Here is a 21,382-nt window from a genome sequence, read left to right on the forward strand (position 1 = left end):
TTTGATTAAATAATAATATCTTTTCCATTATTGGCGAAATCTTTTAATTCATCTTATTATTATTACTGTATTAAGATCACGTTTTTTTATTATTATCATTTAATAAATTAATTTATTTTGAAAAAGAAAAAATAGAAAACTTGGAACACATTGATAAACATGAAAAAATATATCCATATTTTCAAGGGGGAAAAAGTTATTTTTTAAATAAATTGATAGAGAGATTCCTTAAAAACTTATTTATTTTTCATATATTAAATTGTATAGGTAAAATCATATTTTTATTTTCTTGTAGTTTTATTTATATATTTTTTCCCCTAAATATTGCTTATGAACCAAAATTAAAATCGAAACCGAAACCAGATTCTTCTCAGTCAGAAAAAAAATTGTTTACTTCGAAGCAAAATAAAAATTTATTAATATTTCGTAAATAGTAACGTGATTAAATTCGATTACGATTATCAATTTATTATTTCGTTTGCTCAGTAGTTGCTCATAAAGGTTGCTTACATGATGAGTTGGCTTTGCCCATTCAAAGGAGGAGCTGGGACGCTGACTGACGTCAACGTCGCAGCGCTCGAGCGTCTATCCAATCCCTACCTCAACTATGGAAGAATCCGGACTACGTCATAGTTCGATAGGAGGAGAATGATCTGCCTTTAGCGTCTCTCCTTTCCTCTCGAAGCTTTCAATGAATCCTTGCTTTTAATATCAAAATACTACTGTGGGTATTTTTGTTACGCTGATGCGATAAGAAATACTGAAAAATACTTCATCGAACAAATTTTATTTAACGGCTTTACAGTGAAGAATGGATCTAGTGTCAAGCCTGTGCTTTAATTTTAATCAACCACAACCGTAACTGGCTGTCTTTCCCCCAAATATTTTATTGATTTCTGGTGTTGTTGATTTACGAAAACTAGACTTTGTTTATTAAAAACAGTTAATAAAATAAACAGCAGCTCAAGGATGGAGTGGAATGCAGAAAGTGTGCTGGATGCGTTGAATGATTTTGAACGAAAACCAGAATTAAATCCTTTATTAGAGGAATATTTACAGCGTATTGCTAAGAATGGCGAAATTGTTTTCCCGTGGTGCAAACTAAAACCATTATTAAAAAAGAAACTTGAAGTCGTTGTCGACGAATTTTACGAAACTTGTCCAGTAGAAACTTCTGTACCTGTGCCGAATTTTGAAACTTTTAACTTTGATAATCTTAAAAAGAGTATTCTTCAAGCATTGGATGCATTTACAAGTGCACCGTTTACTATTCAACGATTATGCGAGCTTGTTACCAATCCTCAGAAACATTACAACCGCACAGATAAATACATGCGAGGCATTGAAAAAAATGTTCTTGTTGTTAGCACAATTGAACCTCGCACTGGTGGTCAAGGAGATAATAATAATGTCAATAACAATGTAATTGTCAATGGCATGATTAATGATTCTCCTCGAGATGATAATGATACTTTAAATGGTCATGAAAGCGAAAGTGGTGATAGTGTTTCCTCATCTAATATGAATACTTCTTCCAGTCATGTTCTTTTAGAAAATTTCGCTAATGTCTTTCCGACTGCTGCATGCATTCCCTCTGCTTCTAGTATGTGTATCAGTCGGGATATGGACAGCAACTTCATATCAACATCTGAAAGTGTTGAATCTCAAGATGAAATTGAGTTTGATAGATCAACACCTACCGCTGAAGAATCTGTGGGTAATATTGCAGAAGCCAAAGATGATTCAGATCCTATGGATGTTTCAGATGAAGATAGCTTCCATGAAGTTTCTATGGATAATGAGGAAGTAAATGTTCCTGAAGAATTACAAGAATCAAAAAAGGACAATGATGAGTCATGTGGTGACTTACAGTGTGATTCTAATACAGTTGATGATGACTCTGATGATATTAGGGAAGCTGATAGTTCTGCCTCTGTTGATTTACCACCTTTGGAATCTGTTGAAAGCAGTCCTCAAATTGAAGTCATCTCTCAAAGTGACGAAGTTACCAAGAACTCTCCAAATCGAGAATGTTTTGAAGCCATTGAAGCTGATAATGAGTCAGCTAATGTAATAGATTCAAGTGAAGAACATGTTAAACCATGTTCTCCACTTCAGGAGCCATGCTCCCCATTTCAAGAAACATGTTCACCTCATCAAGGATCCTGTTCTCCACTTCAAGAGCCATGTTCACCACCTCAAGAGCAGGGTTCTTCTCTTCAAGAAACATCTAATAGTGTGTCTGATAATAGTGAAATGTGTGTTAGTGAATCAGCAGAGCAAAACAATGAGCTTGAATCAGACAACAGTGAGGACTGTAACTGAAAGAGAATTTTTACTTTCTGTATTTTCTATTTTTGTGTTGGTACTTCATATACTTATTATCTGAAGCTGAGAAGTTAAGTGTTTTTAAAACGTGTATTATTCGATGTGCAACAGTAAACTTAAAATCTTCAAGTTAGTGGAAAAAAATAGTTAACAAGGAAGAAATTATTTTATTATTAAAGCCTCTGGAAGTTAATTATTTTATTATGGTATTCTTCATGTTGTAATGATTCATAAATTAAAAATAATTAATCTCTAGTTATAATAATTTTTTAGCATTTTGAATGATTAAAAATAAATCCTGTAAATTTTACTTTTAGCTACTAATATTTGTTTTAAATGTTTTTATAGCAGTTCATATCGATATAGAAGTGCTTAACTAATTTTTTCACTTTAAAGTAAATATTAGCTTCCCTGATTTCATGTCTTGCTGGTTATTGAACAACTTATCTATCTGTGTGTTAATTATGTGTTTCTCTAGAATAAATAACAAAGTATAATTTATTCATATTTATAATATTACCATCAATCATTGTGTGAATTGAAAATTTATCTTAGAGCTTGAATTTTTTTTTCCCCCATCTTAAACAAAATGTGGGTAAAATCCTAGGATAGCCCACCTCTTGGGAAATAATGATGATTCTAACAGCAAGAGATCAGGTGCGATAATGGCAACAAAATAAACCCTTGTACCTCTTTTCCAATGAAATCCAACCTTTGGCGTCGGTGTACATGTAAAATAACCAATCAGGTTTAAGAATTTTGGTGGTGTTATCGCACCTTCAAAATAATCTCCTAGAAATATCTTCCGGAAACCTAGTTTGTTGAGATTTTAAAAAAATCACCACATGGTGTGATATTCTAGGATCCACTCCAAAATGTGCTAACTAAATTACGTGTATTTTTAATAGTTTAATTAATAGGGTTTTTCATATATTGTCCTATTTAATTTAACAAATGTAATATCAATTTAGTGCAAAAAAAAAAGTTGCTTGATTGTGAAATGTAATAGTCAACAGAGTTTAAAAAAACCTAACTCTAAAGGGTATTATTGTGTTTTTTGGGGGTCTAAGATATTACCTAGTTAAACTTTTTTTAGGTTGATATTAATTTTAAACTAAAAGGAAACAAGTTAAGTTATAAACAAAAAAAGCTTTTATTTTAATATATTACAATCTTTTTATGCTGGTATTAATGAAACGTTTTTAAATTAATTCTTTTTTTGACTAGAAATGAAAACTTAATATTAAAATAAAAGAATTATTTTTTCTAAAAAAATATATAGTTTTTTTTATTTAATAATTTTCTTAATAGTTTTTTTAATTGCTCTTTAAACTATGTATATAGAATCAGCAGGGGTCTGTCTAGGTTTTTCGGAGAAGTGTCTATTTTGGAAAATTTACACATAATTTGTGAAAATTAAAAATTATATTAGAAAGTCAACACAAAAATGAAATTTTAAGAATAAGTATTTTGTAAAACTACCGTTTTTTCTGAAGTTGATTTTGTGAAGGTACCGCTAAACTGTAGTAAATTTGGCGTGGACAGACCCCTGATTAGTTATAATAACGAAATAACCAATCAATCATGTAAACTTTTATTAAATAAAATTTATAATGCAAAATAAGTTATCAGTAATTTCATCATTAATTATTCAGTATTTTATTATGGTTTGAAATTTAATTAATATTTATATTTAAATTATTACTTTGTTGCATTAAAATATATTCATTAGCAAAATATTTTAATACCTTTTGTATATTTTATAAAACAAAAGTATTCTTTTGAAAAGAATTAAAAAATTATTTTCAATGTTTTGTTATACTTATATATGTTTATTTTATTCATATTTGAAGGCTTAATTATTAAGGAGATAAGAGAAAGAAAAAGTTATTCCATCTTGTACTTTGCACCTGTTCAAATCACATTCTTACTTTTGTTATATAATTTTCTTAAGTAAGAAAAATTATTGTATTAATTCAAAGTTACATACATATTTATCTAAATACACTGAGTTTTGAAAGTAGAATTATGAATATTTGTGTGTTATGCATTAATATTTATAACTCAAACAAAAAATAACAATTGATATAAGCAGGGGTCTGTCTAAGTTTTTCTAAGAAGTACCTATTTTGTGAAAATTTTGACATAATTTGTGAAAAATTATAATAAAAAGTCAACACAAAAATATGGGTTTATCGTTTCTTACGAGATACAAAAATAAAATTTTTTTGTAAAGTTAAATTTGTGAAGGTATTGCTAAGCGGTAGTAAATATGGCCTGGACATACCCCTGATAAGGGTTGATTTTGATTATGTTGATTAAAACCCATTTGAGCCAGGGTTATTTTTTTCAGGAGATGGTGGGTTGTGGGTGGATCAAAAACTCCTTATAATTTTAGTCATTTTTATATCTTTCAACTTCGTCCAATCAGTTGATAGACTATATTTTGAGCATGGAAATGTTTTCAATAATTAATAGAAGCAAATAAAAGTCAACTTTGGATAATTTATATAAATATAGTTAAATAGCTAAAAGGTAAATGTTCACTAACTCTTTTAAATGTGTTCTTTTCAGTATGTAAATATTGGTTTAACATTGTTGAATCCAATATTTACAAACATTGAAATTATGAAAACATATCCGATGTATAAAAACATTGAAATTATCAATTTCTTATTCATTTTGCTGCTGGAATCTAATATTTAAATACAGTTGTAATAAGTATATATAAAAAAAAAAATTTCATAGAAAATAATTAATACAAACTATGTTATGTATTTTTAAGAAAAAGGGTATATGAGGAGCTTAGTGTAAGAAGTTCAAAGTGACATTTTAATGAATTTAGAAACATCAACTTAAATAATGGAAACTGTACGAGACACATTTTCTCATTAAAAGTTGTCTTCTTTTATAGTATAAAAATTCTCTTCATATAGTCGACTATAACAAAATTTCAGACCATTTTAAAATATGACTTGGTACTTGCTTCCACCAAGCTTTTATGAATAACGAAAAAAAATATTATTAATTTATTTTATTTAAAGATTAAAAACATTACAACAATTTATAATCATATATAAATGAATCTACTTAATTTTATTAAGTAATTGCCGTTTGGGTAAAGATGTTGGATTGAGTTGGGAAGTTCCATTTAAAAATTTAGGATTTAAATCTTAATGCTATATATTTTTTTCCTGGTAGATTACATATTGTTAAGGGTTTTAAGTCTGCTTGTTTAATTTCTTTTTAAGACTGTTTTCTTATTGAAAAATGGTCTAATATATAAAGTTTCTTTTTCTTCATTGTACAAATTTCATGATATAGGTTTGAAATTTTATAAGCTATTTATTTAAGACTTCTTTTCGTACATGCTTACTAAATATTTTTTTTAAAAAATGAGAAGCATAGTTCTTAAATGAAACCCAAAAAACCTAGTGATATTAGAATTAAGTGAACTGGCATCAATTTTTTTTATTAAAATTTTAAATTGTTATGTGTTGATAATTAAATTTGAACTGTTTAATTTTTATTTCATTTGTAAATATAACTTTTTTCTTTATTTTTTTTTTTTAATAATAGCCTATAAAGATCTCAAAATTATTTTTATTGAAAGAAAATTGATAGTGATATGTTTTATGACTGTTCATTTGAAATTCTTTAATATATTTTTTATTAATAGTTTTTACTTCATAAGATTATAGAAAAAATACTAATTGTAGTAACACTATAAGACTATAGGGAAAGCAATAATTGTAGAAATATTTAAACACGTGTATGTGTGTGGAGAATTTCAAACGTATCTTATTACAAATGAGTTGTGCCTGTTGATTTTAGTTAAGTACAGTACGGAACCCGTTATCCGGAAATCGGAAAGCCAAAAAACCGGAATGAAATTCGATAAATTGTCCCGCCATTTTTTTTTTAAAAAAACATTTTTTTTCCTCATAAGATTTTAGGATTTTTCTTTCTTTTTTGACAGATGTTTACCATTTTGGAACTATTTTTGCCTTTTTTAGTTGGGTTTAACAATAAGAAATCGACTTTTTGTATTGATTCAGAAAACCAGAAAAATCAGTTATCCGGAATAGCGATGGTCCCGATCGTTCCGGATAATCGGTTCCCTACTGTATTATGATTTTGTTTTATTCTACGGTAATATTAAATATAAAAAATCTTATGTGGCAATTTTTGCTTTTTACTGTGGAAAGTGAATTTTTTTTATTAAGAGCTTAAGATTTTCTGTAATTTAAGCAAGTTCATAATTCTTACATTAATTTATCTCTTGATATAAGGCTCTGTAAATATTTAATATTATGTGTTATAATTTTTTTGTGCAGCTGTAATGTTAATGTTAACTTTACTGTCTGTATGTGTTTTGTTAAAATGTAAGAAATAAAAGATATTGCTGATTTTTTTATACCTTTATTGAAATGCAACAACAAAACTATAATACATTTTAAAGATTTTTTCAATAATACAATGTTAAAACAAATTAATACCTTAGACATCTTAACTGTACCAAACAATGCAGTGTAATAAGAAGATACAAAGAAATAATACCAAATGCACATGATATTAGCACATAGATTACTGAAACTTAAATTAAAATCAATAGAAGTTTTTCTGATTTATGAATCTAATTTAGGAGTAAAAAAGAATATGTTCATTTTAAAATAATGTATTTAAATTTTTAAATGGTTTTTCTGATCTATATTGCATAAGTTCTAAAAACTTTTTTACACAATTAAATTTTTTCATATAAAAGTATTTATTTTTTTAATCTAATTCATTTTCTGACCTGTAAATTGGAGACTTGTAGTTTTAATTAATGCCTTTAGTAATTAAACTCTGTACGTAAACATAATATTCTTCTATATTGAAAAATTAAATTACATTTCTCGAAGACACATTTTGGAAAACGAAATTTTAATGACATAGCAATAGCTTGGTTTTATATAGATAGTACTTATATGACTGTTGTAAGAGCAGTATTTGTTTTACTTCATTTTTGTGTGTGATAATTAAACACACACACGCACATTTCTTTAGAATGAAATCAGATTTGTTTTCAATCGAAGAGCAACGTGATAACATGTTAAGTTTGTTTGTTTTTTTAACTTTATTGTATAACTAATAAAAGGCAAAGAGTAGTGATTTCCTTTCAGTGAAATTAAATCAAGAGTTTTATTTTGTTTCAAATAACATTTATTCAAGTATGACAAGTAAATTGATATTTTGATAAAATATTTACTCATCTTAAATCATAATTATTAAGTGTTTAATGCATTAGAATAATATAATATGTATTAATGTTGCTTTTGACATGTTAGTTGTACAGAGATGATTGTGCTCTTGAAAAAATCCGGATTTTTCGCTAACTGCGATCTAGAAATCCAAAGTCCAGAAGTTTCAAGAAATCATCAATCACATTTATGTGTAAAAATTCTAGTATATTTCATTTAAAAATATAAGAACTGGAATTTATACTTGGCATCTCTTTCATTTGTAAATATTTTTTTTTTTTTTTTGTTAAAGTAATAAATGTGATTAGAGATAAAAGTATACTTATTATTATAATTATTAATTTAAATATTGCTGCATATAATTTATTTAGAATTTCATGTTTAAAAAATATCAATGATTTAAATTTATAAAGACATTAATTTGTATTATTATTAGACATTTAAATTTATAAAGGTTTTTGACATGCGTCATTAATGATTTTACTCAAGAAATTTTCAGGAATTTTAAGTTGGGCTCAAAATTACCCCTGGTAATATTGAATTTAAAATCTTTCAAATCTTGTGAAACGCTTAGAGGAAAAAATTCTAAATGCATTTGGCAGCAAACAGTCAACCAATGACCTTTGAAAGCTTTTCTTTTGTTTAAAAACTGAACACCAAAAGTGTGGTCTTGAATAATAGTTTAAATGTGTGTTGGGAATTTAATTACAACTCACAATATATAGTGAATGTTGGGGCGTGAAACCACCCAGCTCCAGACCAATGGTAACCAACTTGTTCAGAAAGTATTAGCAGTCTTTGTGCAATGCTGACCAATTGCCTCCTTCATGACACTGGTTACAAAATGTTGGCGCCTTAACCTCCATGATCATCCTGGCCCAGAATGGGCTGTTGCAGGAATGCTTACTATTTCCTTTGCTTTTTATGATGTTTATACTCTATTATCAGTGTATAATTGACAATGTTTTTGTTTTATTTTTAGACATTTATGATTATTAGCAAAGGAAAAGACGTCTTTCGATTCAGCGCTACTAAGAGTATGTGGATTCTTACTCCATTCAACCCTTTGCGCCGCATTGCCATCTACATTCTTGTTCATCCTGCCTTCAGCTTTTTTGTCATTGTTACTATTCTTGTAAATTGTGTGCTCATGACAATGCCTAGCAATGATACAATTGAAAGTTCTGAGTAAGTTAATTTCTCTTTTATTTTAGTAATTCAAAACATAATCAAACTTTTTCTATTTGCTGTGCATTTTATTTCCTATTTCGTATAAAGATAAGAAGCTAAAAATTGTTTCATCCTTTTTCCCAACGTTTGATAAAATGTATAGGTAGGTGACATTTTTACCTCAAACTGTCCCAATTTGTTTATGGTTTTGTTAAATGAGAATATTTTGCATTTAATAAAGTATTTAATAAATATTAGCATGTTATTGATGAAAATTAGCTATTTGGTGGCAGAATTATTGGTGTTAAATAAAATTGCTATTTGGTGTATCTCTAGTGTCCACAATCTTAATAAATTTTTTGTTTTTCCATTTCAGAACAATATTTACATCAATATATACAGTTGAATCATGCATCAAAGTGGTAGCTAGGGGATTTATTCTCGAGAAGTTCACATATCTTCGTGATCCGTGGAATTGGTTGGATTTTATAGTTATTGCCTTAGCGTAAGTTGCTTTTGGAACAATTTTTTGCTCATTATATTCTTTTTTTTCTTCTTTTCCTTCTGTGCACATATTCATATGCTTAGGATATCCAGTTTTCTGAAAACCCAAAAGGTTTTATAATGTTTTTTGGCTAATTTAAAGACAAATTGCCAAACATTTTCTATTGAAAATGTTGCTGATTTTTACAAAATGGAATAAATTTATTGTTTTTTAACAGTCTGTTGTAATGGGAATAAGTGCAAATAATTCCCCAGAAACACAGTTTTTTTTTTTTTTTTTTTTTAAATTTCTTGCAAAATTAAAGGGTTTTTTTTATTGAACAACTTTTTCAAAATATTAAAAAGTAAAGAGTTGTTTTTGAAATTTTTTGATAGTAGTTTTTTTTTCCATTAACAAAAAAAAAAATTTTTATTTATTGAACTTAATGAAATTCTTGAATAAACTAGCATGTATATTAAATATGATTGGAATAAAAATATATTGCAATATCGATAATTTATGAAAATAAATTGACATATAAATTTCTTTTTCAATTAACATTGAAAAAAAATATTGTAATGCGACACTTTTATTTTACAGTAAAAAACATTTTTATTTTCAAATATACAAATTTCCCCCTATCCTCATTCGCACAATATGTTCTAAACTGTTATATGTTAAGTATGTGTGTTCTGTAATAATAGTAGCTTAGCTTTCTTTGAATATGGATATGTTTTAGTCATTCATCATCACAAATATATTTAGTTTAGATGTTATTTCAATTGAATTATATTACTATTAAATTTTATATTTAAGTTCGTAGTAAAAAATGTAAAATTATTGAAATTGAGTTATAAAATTTTTACCGTCATTCTAATTTTACAAGTAAATACATTAGTCTCACACAAGCTCTGTCATTAATTATTTCATTAATATTTTTAGAAATGAATGTTATAACTTCCAGTGTATTTTATTGTTAATATCTTGCATTAATTTATAAATTGTTAACAGTATAATTTTTTTCCTCAAAAGCTAATCCTTTTTTAAGCTGCACACTATTTTTACATAAGTCATGAATTTTATTTATTCTTAGTAATATAAATTTTTTTGAAATCATACTGAACTTCATGTACCTGGGAACTGATCGTAATTAAATATTTTGTTTCATGTTTTATTTTTTGTCATTCCAGATATGTTACTATGGGTGTAGATTTAGGAAATTTGAGTGCATTAAGAACTTTTCGTGTACTCAGAGCCTTAAAAACTGTAGCTATAATTCCAGGTATGCTAAATGTTTATATTACTATACATTTATATGACTAGAGTTTGCACAATTTTTAAAGAACGGTTGATGATTGTCTTTTATTATTATTATTACTATTACAGTATAGTTTGTCTTGTATGGCTAGGGGAGTAATAACTCCCCTAGCCATTCGTCTAAATAGGTTGTGGTGACTATTGTAACGAGGTAGTGTCATTGTATAGGACAGATTTTGGCTCAGTTCCTCGAATCTTTTTCTTCGGTCAATTGTGTTAGCCCTAGAGCGAAGAGAGGCTACCTTCCTTGAAATACGCAATTCTTGTTTCTATACTAGCAGTTGACCTCAGACTTGGTGCTGAGGGAAGATCTTACCATTGACAAATTATAGAATGTCGACCAATTCTTTCTCATGAAACCAATCATTGTGAATGATAGATATGGGAAAAGAATAAATGCAGCGCAACATAAAATATCAAATATTGACTTAATGTATTGAAAGTAATAAAAAGAATTAATAGTCTTGAAAATTAATAAATTTTAAATAAGTATAAAAAATTTGAATTAAAAAATATTATGTACTTAATGCAAAAATATTTGCAATGCAAAAGATGTATGAATAAGCACATTTGTTTAATTAAAATATTTGGAAATTTTGGTTTGACTACACGCTCTTCTTTTCCCTTCAAACAATTTTTTTTTTCACATTTGTAGCTGATTGCTGTTCATTTTCTGTAAATTTACATAAATACAGAAAGTTCCTCATTATTTCAAAGTCTTAGAGCCTTTTACAAGTATTGGCACTGGCTGTGATTCTCTTTCACCATCTTCATAGGTAGTATTACTACTTTGCACTTATTCAGCTCCTGCAATAATCTCTTGTACTGACCACACCACCAGTTTTAACATTTTTATCAACTGATACATAAGCACCAAACATGCTGTTAGAGGCTTTTTCCCGAAACTGTTACCAGGGCTGACTGTGCTCCGGAAAAAATCCGGATTTCCGGATTTTTCGTTAACAGTGATCCGGAAGTTTCCGGAGATCGAAGGTTCAAACGTTTAAAAAAATCATTGATCACAGAAGTTTCCGGAAACCAAATTTTCAAAGGTGTAACTTAAGAACGCAGTTTATTTTATTTGTTTCTAAGGGAGCGCCAGCGAGATACTTTATAAGCTTATATTCATGATTAATATTCATTTTTTATGAGTAAATAGTTGTTATAATCATAAACTCGAAAGAGAAAGACATACTTGTAAATTTTAATTTCTTCTCCAGGTCATCATAAGTATGTGTAAATGTTATAGGTATGTGTAAAATTTTAAATATATTTTAAGTAAACTAAGAGATATTGAGAAAAAGAAGAAAAAAAAACCTTGTTTAAATTTTTTTCTAATTTTTCAATTTAAACTTCTTTTTTCTTTGTTTTTTTTTAAACTCAGGAAATTTTCCGGAATTTTGACTTGGGCTCACAATCACCCCTGTGTTACCCAAATAATTATTCTATTACTGATTATTTTGAACCTGTTAACAAAATGTATGCATTGCAAATTTCTGCACTGGTTTATTATTCTAGTTTACACTCTGGTTTATGAATTTGTATTTATGGCAGTTCTTTGGTGACTTTTACCTCACTTGAATTAACAATTTTTCGAATATAGTCTTATTTTTATAACTTTTGAGAGTTTGTAACAGTTATTTGTAACTGTTGGGTTCAGTTTTGTTCACTTCTAGCCAGCCCCATCTATGCTGATTATGGAAACCTGCACAAAATGACAATATTAATAAAAGTTACTATTTTTTTAAGCCAAAGAAATTTATTATCTATATTTTTATAATTAAAAAATTATTTCATTCCATCATTATCTAAGCTCATAAAAGTTTGCAAAACTTGAGAACTATTCAAAATTTTAAAGATCAAGGTGAAAAAATGTCACCAAATTCGCAATTATTTAGAAGTATTTTATTGAATTTTAGATAAATTACCTTTAAAATATATTAAGATTAATGCTGTTTGTAGTAAAAGTGTCAGTAATTTTTTTTATAAAATAAAATAAGTGTATTTTTTAACAGTCTTTTGTAATAGGAGTAAGTTTAATGTAGTACAAATTTTTTACTATATTTAAACTAATATGTTTTAAATAAGAAATATATGTTAATTTATGTATTATTTGTTAAAAGTGGTCTATATTTTTCTCAATAGTTTAAATTTCAATAGTCCAGTCAATTTGTTTCACAAAATTTATAGTACATAATAATATTGCTTTTAAGTTTAACGTCCTCAGATTGTAACTTTATATATTCCCTCTGAAAAATTCCCTCAAATGTCGAAGCAAAAGACTTTCAGTTATAGCTGCCATAAGAAATTTAGATGTGGAGCCATTAAAATATTTGTGAAGGTCATAGTTTATGTTTATTAAAAAGTTCTACTTTGGCTTCTACAGTAAAAGTTTTCGGAAAAAGTATATATTGTCATTTATATTTTTAATATAAAAAAAATTTTACGTTTGTAATAGAAGTATACTTAATTTTTAGGAGCTAAAAGTACTTGGAAGAATTTTCAACTATATGTAGCTAATTTATGTTATTTAAGGCTCTTTCTTTTAAGATGATCGATTTGTGACATAATCGTGACATAATACTACAAAATCGATTTGTGACAAAATTTTATCATAAATTGCATGCTATGCATGTGAATGGAGTAGCCAATAAAAATTTCCAATTGTATTTTTCTAAATAATGGTTAGTTTACTCCTAAACTTAATAACTTATTTCATGTTTTTCGTATAATATTTGTGGTTTTCCTTATTTTCCTTGTTATGTCCTAGAAATAATAAAGAAATTTACAAATATTTCTGCAGAGTAAATTTTAATGTGTATTTGTTCACTTATAGCCCATTTTAGAGTTATTGATAAAGATGACACAATTTGAGTAATTTGAATTTAATGAAGTGTAAATTAGATATGAAGATGCTATACAGTATTAAAAAAAAGGAAGTTTTAAAATTTTTCTTACCTAGTTTATATAACAATCCATGTGTCTCCACTTTGTTATAATGCAAACATCTTAAGTGGCAACCAAACTTGTCACGCGCACGAAACAACCATGTGCGCTCATTCTCCCCTAAGAGGTGAAAAAGAAATGATATGTTCACTTTCATATCCAATTTATATCTGGTGAAGTGAAATACAAATTAATTAAATTTGCTTCATCTTTTTGAATAACTCTGCTTAATTGTATTTTACAACGTTATATGCTGAAAATTATTTTAATGAGCTAATATTTATGACAATTTATTCAATATGACTTTTTTTTTCTTAATGACTTATCAAACTCATCAAGCCAGTTTGCAAAAGTTGTGCTTAGCTATTCAGAATTAAAAGTTATAGACTCTTACAGTTAAAGTTAAGCAAATAAACTGATATAATAACTTGGAGAATATATTTAGGAAAAATAACTGAAGAATAAGCAATTGTGTTTAAAGTCATTCCTTCTTGTAAGACACTAATAATGTTACTAATACTTACTTACTTATCCTCTACGTGCCTTGGGCACTTAAGGCCTCCAGCATATCCCTCCAACGCCTCCTGTCTTTAGCAATAGATCTTGCTTCCTCCCAGCCAGATATTCCACATTCTTTTAATTCGCCCAAAAACATGCGCTGGATGGTAAGTCTGGGTCTTCCTCTTGTTCTCTTACCATCAGGGGCCCATGTAAGCGCAACAGATGAAATTTTTTCTTTGGGCATTCTAAGGATATGTCCGAGCCAGCTCCATCTTCGTTTTTTAATTTCATCTTCGATTGTTTTTATTTTAGCTTTCTTTAATAGATTTTGATTTGATACTTTGTAAGGCCAGAAAATTTTAAAAATAAATCTTAAACATTTGTTTTGAAAGGTTTCTAATTTTTGTATTTCGATCTTAGTCTGTTTCCAGGTTTCTGCGCCATATAATAGTACTGCTCTAACAATAGCTTTGTAAACAACTATTTTTGTCTTTATTTCAATATTTGACTCTCTCCAAAATTTATGTAATCCCTTAAAACATGTTCTTGCTTTGATTATTCTCTGTCTAATATCTTCGCTACTTCCACCTTTTTTATCTACAATAGAACCTAAATAGCTAAATGACTCTATGTCATCTATTTCGTGATTTTCGATTTTAATTTTGTCATTTTTCTTTTGATTTATTCTCATTACTTTAGTTTTCTTCTTGTTCATGAATAAACCTACACTATTTGAATATTTGTTGAATTTGTCTGTTTTAAGTTGAAGGTCTTAAGTTGAAGGTTACTAATAAAGGGTTAATAATGATTTTTTAGAAACTAAATGGTTGAAACTTAAAAATTTTATAGCCAACATTGAGATTTTGCAAATGTCAGATTACCGTATTATAGATGCTGCGTTCAGAAAATGCAGCATCTGCTAAATTAGATGAAAATATACAAATTTAAATTATATATTAGCAATATATTATTTGAAATTTCCTAGTTTTTCTCATAAAATATCAATTACTTAGAATCATTATACTTAAATTATCAATTACTCAGTCAAAGTTTATCCTTAATCAGAGCCTTATAATAAAATATTTGGGTTTATTTTTTGTTAAAATTTAAATTTGTATATTTTAACCCTCTGAGCATTACTCTCCTTTTCTCAAACTTTCAAGTGCAGGCTTTCCTTGTGAGAAAACCGGTTTAACTAAGCTATTCAATGAGACAGTAGGATCAGCAGAGAAACTACTGTACAATTTTTCCCTGAGGCTCAATGCTTGTTAGGTTAAGCTAATAATTTTATTTGATGCTCTTTTTATTTAATTTTGGCAGCTTTTTTTGTGATGAAAAATTAGTAAATGGTATTTTTGTTTTACTTTATAGGTCTCAAAACCATTGTAGGAGCTGTTATAGAATCTGTAAAAAATTTGAAGGATGTGATCATTTTAACCTTATTTTCTCTATCAGTATTTGCCTTATTAGGTTTACAGATTTATATGGGAGTTTTGACTCAAAAATGTGTTCGTAACCCAGATCCTAGTGAAAATATAACGTGGGAATTATATAAATCAAATTATTCAAAAGAAGAAGGTAAGAATAAGAAATTTAGTTTTTGTGTTTTCAAAAAATGTCAATACTTATAAATGAATGGCATAAGATGTAGGTTAACAATTCCTAGAGAGATTTCACAAAACATTCTGCACTGTCATATGTAAGTTCTACACTCTGCCATTACTACATAACAGCCTTAATTCTCTACACAGTGCAGAACTTACATTCAGAACCATGTATGATGTTATGCAACTGTATGAAATCTCTCTAAAGAAAAGGTTATTGTTTTTTACAACTAGCTTCATATGTTTGCTAAAATTATAATTCACTCAAATTAAAGCCAAAGTTTTAAAGCAAGGTTTAGATAAGCTAAAGCATTAAAAATAAAGGGGAGGAATTTGTGGTGTTGGAAAATTGTATAAAATTAAATGTGAGTGAAATTAGTTAAAATATGTTGTTGAGCAATGTTAAATTAATCAAGTTTTTTACTCAAAATCTTACTAAGCAAATCTAAAAAAGGGAAAAGAAAAATTAATAATAATAGAATTTTTATTGGGCTATTCCTGCTTTGCAGGCCTCTTTTCTCATTTTTTCACCCATAAAACTGGAATGCTTTAGTTTTTAAACTAATATTATGCTTATAGTAATGTTTACTTTTTAACTTTTTGGAGAAATTTTGTAGTTATCTTGATTAATTGTAAATTTGATTGTTTAATTATGAATTCAAAACAGAATTCAAAATAATTTGGAATAACTCTATAAATTCAGTTCGTACACATAGCTCTAAGTTCACGCTCTAAACACAACCTGTTCACAAAAATACATAATACTTCAATTCCATTTACTGCTAATATTTGATACAACAGTGAGCTTAGCATATTTCTGTTCCATCAAGTTGCCATATTTGGTTTTTTGTCTTGATTGTTGTTAATTTTGTAGTAATCTATTCTTCTTTAAATAAAAATTAACTATTATTTAAAAATGCCTATCAAGACATGCTATACATAATCAAACTCATAATCACTCATAAGCAAACACCATACTCTCAGAAGTTCAAATATCAGAAAATCAAGTCAAATGGAGAATCTTTCTGAATATGACTGTCATGGTTTTTTCTTTTTTAAGTCTTTTGATGAATTGCCATTTTAAAATTTATCATATATCACAAAGGTAACGTGTGAATCAAACCAAATTTGAGTTATACCTCTGTTTACTTATATGTTTTAATTATAATAAAATCAGCTTTTCAAGAAATGTTGCCTTATGTGATAAAAAAAAGCAATAAGCTAGCTGTAAATTTTCGAATTTGAAATAAAAAATATTGAGTTTTAATGTTTTGTTTGTATTTACTTTCATTTTGGAAGTGCAATCCATATAATAAGTTCGCACTTAATAATAGGAATCAAAGTTAATGAATATATGAAACAGATTCAAATTTATGTAGTTGAGTAGTATATAATTTATTTCTATTTTTTATTAGCTAAATTTGTACATAGTGTTTTTAAAACAAAGTGTCAAAATCTTAATATATTATTTCTATGTCTTTGCAGAAAATTGGTTGAAGGAAAATGATAACTTTATTTTGTGTGGAAATTCCTCTGGAGCAAGGTCGTATTGATTATATTTTGATTATAATTTGTTATTTGGAATTTTAAGTGTAATTTGTTTCATTCATATTAGTTCTTTCATATGCATAAATTATTTGAAATGCTTAAATTTTGTGACACGTTCTAAAACATGTTACTTTCAATTTTTTTTGCTAGTTTTTTCCTTTTAAATATTTATTTATTCATTATAACTTTCATGTTCATTTTAACGAAATTATGTTCTTGTAGTCTATTTTCTGATAAAAAATAAAAACCTATTTTTAGTTTTTGTATTGAAATCGTATTTGAGCAAAAACAGAATCATTGGATTTTTCGCTGCAAAACATTGCCTTTATATTTTTCCAAGTAATATTTTTCCAAGTTAATATTTTTCCAAGTTAATATTTTTCCAAGTTAAAAATTTCTTGAATATGAAGCCTTTTGCATTCAAATTAAACAAGAAGTAAATTGGAAGAAAAAAAAATTCAGTTGCAGGGAAGATAACTCAAACCAGTTTTAGTGGTTTTATCCAATTTTGAATTGTAAAGAATTCTAAGTAGGAAAGAAAGGTTTTTTATGCAATGTAATTTTTTAACTACTTATCAAAACATTCAGTTTGATGTTTATCTTAATTCGGCAACAAAACAAAGAAACATCTAGAAATTTTGTCAATCAGGATAAAACAGGGGCGTGTCAGGAAGTTTAATTAAAATACTCAAAAGGCCGGAGAAAACGAATTAATATGAATTTGAGGTACTTAAGCATCCACTAAATTTTCCTAAAAACTAGTAATGCAATAATTTTTTTTAAATATTCATTTTTAAATTTAATAGCAAGCAATAAAGTTATGCAATATATTTATGTATAAGAAAAATAATAAAAAATTTATTCCCCTAATTACTAAAATCAGATAGTTTTTTCTGAATGTTGATGGTGACCCTGTTACTTGAAAAGTTAGACTGCTGTTAAAAATACAATACGCATTTTGTTTCAAATATATCTGATTCTGATATTTTCTTAAAATTGATATCACATTATAGCTTTCTAATTTCAGGCAGTGTCCCCCAAATTCAACTTGTGTTCAAGGTGTTGGCCCAAATCCTAATCATGGGTACACTACATTTGATAGTTTTCCATGGGCTTTTCTAAGTGCTTTTCGATTAATGACGCAAGATTTTTGGGAGAGTTTGTATCAAATGGTGAGATTTATTACAATTTTTCTAGTGTCAAGTTTTGTTTAATCCAAATTAATAAAAAGTACTGATATGTAAACTAATGTTTACAAAATTCTATCCATTAGGCATGCACTTACAAATTATGAATGTATTGTTTATACAAAATTAATACTTTTGAATAAATTTATAACATATCTAGGACTTAAATAACATAATTTTTGTTTAACTATGTAAATAATGGCCTTTATTTTGTTTCAAACATAGGTTCAATGTCTTATTTACTTATTATAGTGTTATCATTTGGTAAAAATTATGTCTAAATCTATTGCTCTACATTCTAAATGACATTTGATGCTTTGAAAACAAAGCAAACTTTTAATGTGCAGCATGTAAAATAAAAGATGAACACATATTTAACTTTTGATCTAATGATGGAAATTACCTGTATTAAAATGTAATCTTCATTGTATGAGAAATTGATTTGAAATTTGCTTATTAATTGCAACAGGCTGTAATTCAAGTTGCAAAAATAGACGTTGAAATGTTGTTTCTCTGATTAAATGTGCTTTTTTATATATTCTAATTTTGAAACTCAAAATATAGGGTGCATTCACAATTTGGGAAATAGGATCCAATTAGAGTTGGAAGTCCCTAATATTAATTTTATTTTTGTTATAACCTCGAAACTGATTACGTAAATTTTAAAAATAATTTACACCTATTTATAAAACTTCTTTATGCAAAATTTTGAGGTTTAGGAATCTAAATCTTCTTTAAAAGTAATAATTATGCTTATTTAGAGATATTTCATATTTTTGCCTGATTTCTTCTCAAAATATCATTATTAGTTAATTAGCACATTTAAGATCTACCCCACTAACTATTAAGGCTGTTTGTTACTATATAGAAAAATCAGATCAATAGATAAAAAGTTATTCAGGTTTCCTGTATTTTATTCTGCATACTGCTAAAGTGCTAATTATGAAAAGAGCTTCAGCAAAATATTTTTACTGCAAAAACTTAAACATTTAAATTTGATAAAATTTAAATGTTTTGGTTTTTGCAATTCCATTAAACATTTAAATTTGATTAAACTTAAACATTTTATTTAAATTTTTTGGAAAATATGAATTTGATTTTCATTTTACACCCTCTAAACCGGAATTAATACCAAGCAAAATTTTCAGTTAAGACATATTTATATCTTACACTGTGTGTACGTTTTAAAAAATATAAATATTAAAATTCTATCATATTAAAATAATTCAATAATAAAACTTGAGAAAAAAAAAGCCTTTGAAAAGGATAGTTATACCTTTTTTTATTATTAATTAAATAGCTAAATTATTACAATGTGATATACATTTTTTTTTGTTATCTTTTCCTTTAGTTTGCAGTGAATAAAAATTTTAATTAAATCGGTTTCGCTCGAACAATGAATGGCAGGAAACAAAGAGAGTATGAAACTGTCTATAACTTTTCTCTTTCTACAAGACTAGAATTTATCATCTTATCTTTACATTTGATAAATGTTTTAACTCTTTCAGCAATTACTTATGTATCAAACAAATTTCACTTTGTTGCAGGCGTTTAATTTAATTTGGCAGCCCTTTATAATTAAATTTGAATATATTTCACTTTTTTTATCCTGTATTTCTTTGATAAAAATATTTGTTATTTAGAAATATTTATATGTATTTGCAGGTGCTAAAAACGGCAGGCCCGTGGCATATGTGTTTCTTTGTTGTAATAATATTTTTGGGTTCCTTCTACTTAGTAAATCTAATTTTAGCTATTGTAGCTATGTCTTACGATGAGTTACAAAAGAAAGCAGAACTGGAAGAGGAAGCAATTGCAGCTGAAGAAGCTGCGTTGCAAGCAGCTGCTGATGCAGCAGCAGAAGCTGCTGCAAATCAGTTGGTAACTAAAGTTTTACTTCTGTTTACCTATTCAATATGTTTTTTAATCTATCAATACTTCATGTCGTCCAAATATTTCTGTTTATCATTCAAGAGTTTATGAATTGTTTTTATTATTTGAATTGAAAATTTGTAATTTTTCATTCTTAACTTGTGTATTTACATTTAGTTTCAAAACTAGTTTTCCTAAATTTATTTAAAAAAAGAGTTATTTTTAAGAATGTGTATAAGTGGAATAGAATTTGTAAAGTACAACACAATTTTTTACATCAAATGAGTTTATAGTTTTAAAATTTACTTAAAAGTCCATCTAGTATTTTCTTCTCATATAAGTGAAAACTCTTTAGTATTATTTAATTAGTTTTGAAACTAAATGCCTAATTAGATTTTTTTCATCTTTATAGTAGAAAAAAAACTAAACATTGCAGTTTTAGGTGTGCTTCGTTCTTCTGTTCTGTAAACAAATTTCAGCAACTCGTAGTGGATTTAATTAACTTTCTTAAACTTACATTTATCAACCGATACTATTTCTCTTCATAATCCGTCAACGAAGATTAATCATTTGAGAATAAGAGATGTCTCTTAATAGTCAATTCAAAATTACTTTCTTTAATCAAGAATATTTCTTTAATAGGAATATTGAATATATTTTTAAATCTGAAATGAATCAATAGCCTATATCATATTTACGTATCCTTATAAGTATTTACTTTTTTGCAACTTGCCTATTTTTATCTTAGCTTAAATGAATCTGTGGGTGCTTCACATAAGTTTGGAAACGATCACAATTTTGTCTCTATAACTCTTTCTCTTACTTTAGCCTTTTAGAATTGCTAACATCTTTTACACATCTGACTTTTTTGCCTAATTTCATGATATCCACCTCTTCACTTCAAATTGAAATTTCAAAAATTTTGTTACTTTTACTTCTTCATTAAAGAAATTTTGCTTCTAATATGCTTCTTATTTAGTTTGTTTTCTTTTTTTACTTAAATGTTTTGAGAATTATATTGAGTACATTCTAGATTGATAGCTTAGCTCTTCTACTTTTTTCACTTAGCTCTTTTTTACCTAAAATAGTTATTCAATTTTATTTTTTTAAAACTATATATTAACCTTTTCTGTTTTGAAATCTTAACAAAAATTAGAATTTTAGAAAGATCTGCAATCTATA

General features: G+C 27.1%; 2 protein-coding genes across 2 annotated transcripts in view; both read left to right on the forward strand.

Annotated features, from left to right (window-relative positions):
* LOC107454398 (sodium channel protein para) overlaps positions 1 to 21,382 on the forward strand; it is a 226,289-nt gene that overhangs the window by 149,859 nt on the left and 55,048 nt on the right. The window contains exons 3-9 of the mRNA XM_071181380.2: positions 8,554 to 8,759; positions 9,118 to 9,246; positions 10,416 to 10,507; positions 15,361 to 15,567; positions 17,079 to 17,136; positions 18,169 to 18,313; positions 19,994 to 20,209. Of these exons, the coding sequence (XP_071037481.1) occupies positions 8,554 to 8,759; positions 9,118 to 9,246; positions 10,416 to 10,507; positions 15,361 to 15,567; positions 17,079 to 17,136; positions 18,169 to 18,313; positions 19,994 to 20,209 (1,053 nt within the window). The remainder of the gene's footprint in view (positions 1 to 8,553; positions 8,760 to 9,117; positions 9,247 to 10,415; positions 10,508 to 15,360; positions 15,568 to 17,078; positions 17,137 to 18,168; positions 18,314 to 19,993; positions 20,210 to 21,382) is intronic.
* On the forward strand, positions 626 to 3,442 carry LOC107454410 (uncharacterized). Its single transcript, XM_016071607.5, has one exon. It carries the CDS (start codon positions 970 to 972, stop codon positions 2,323 to 2,325), a length of 1,356 nt encoding a protein of 451 aa, XP_015927093.3. The 5' UTR covers positions 626 to 969; the 3' UTR covers positions 2,326 to 3,442.

Source organism: Parasteatoda tepidariorum, chromosome 8 (genome assembly GCF_982258835.1).
Source record: "Parasteatoda tepidariorum strain Cologne lab strain chromosome 8, Ptep-v5.0, whole genome shotgun sequence".
NCBI lineage: Eukaryota > Metazoa > Arthropoda > Arachnida > Araneae > Theridiidae > Parasteatoda > Parasteatoda tepidariorum.

What these genes read in the sequence shown, in the direction of transcription:
- LOC107454410 (XM_016071607.5), top strand. Translation starts at nt 970, where the DNA reads ATGGAGTGGAATGCAGAAAGTGTGCTGGATGCGTTGAATGATTTTGAA.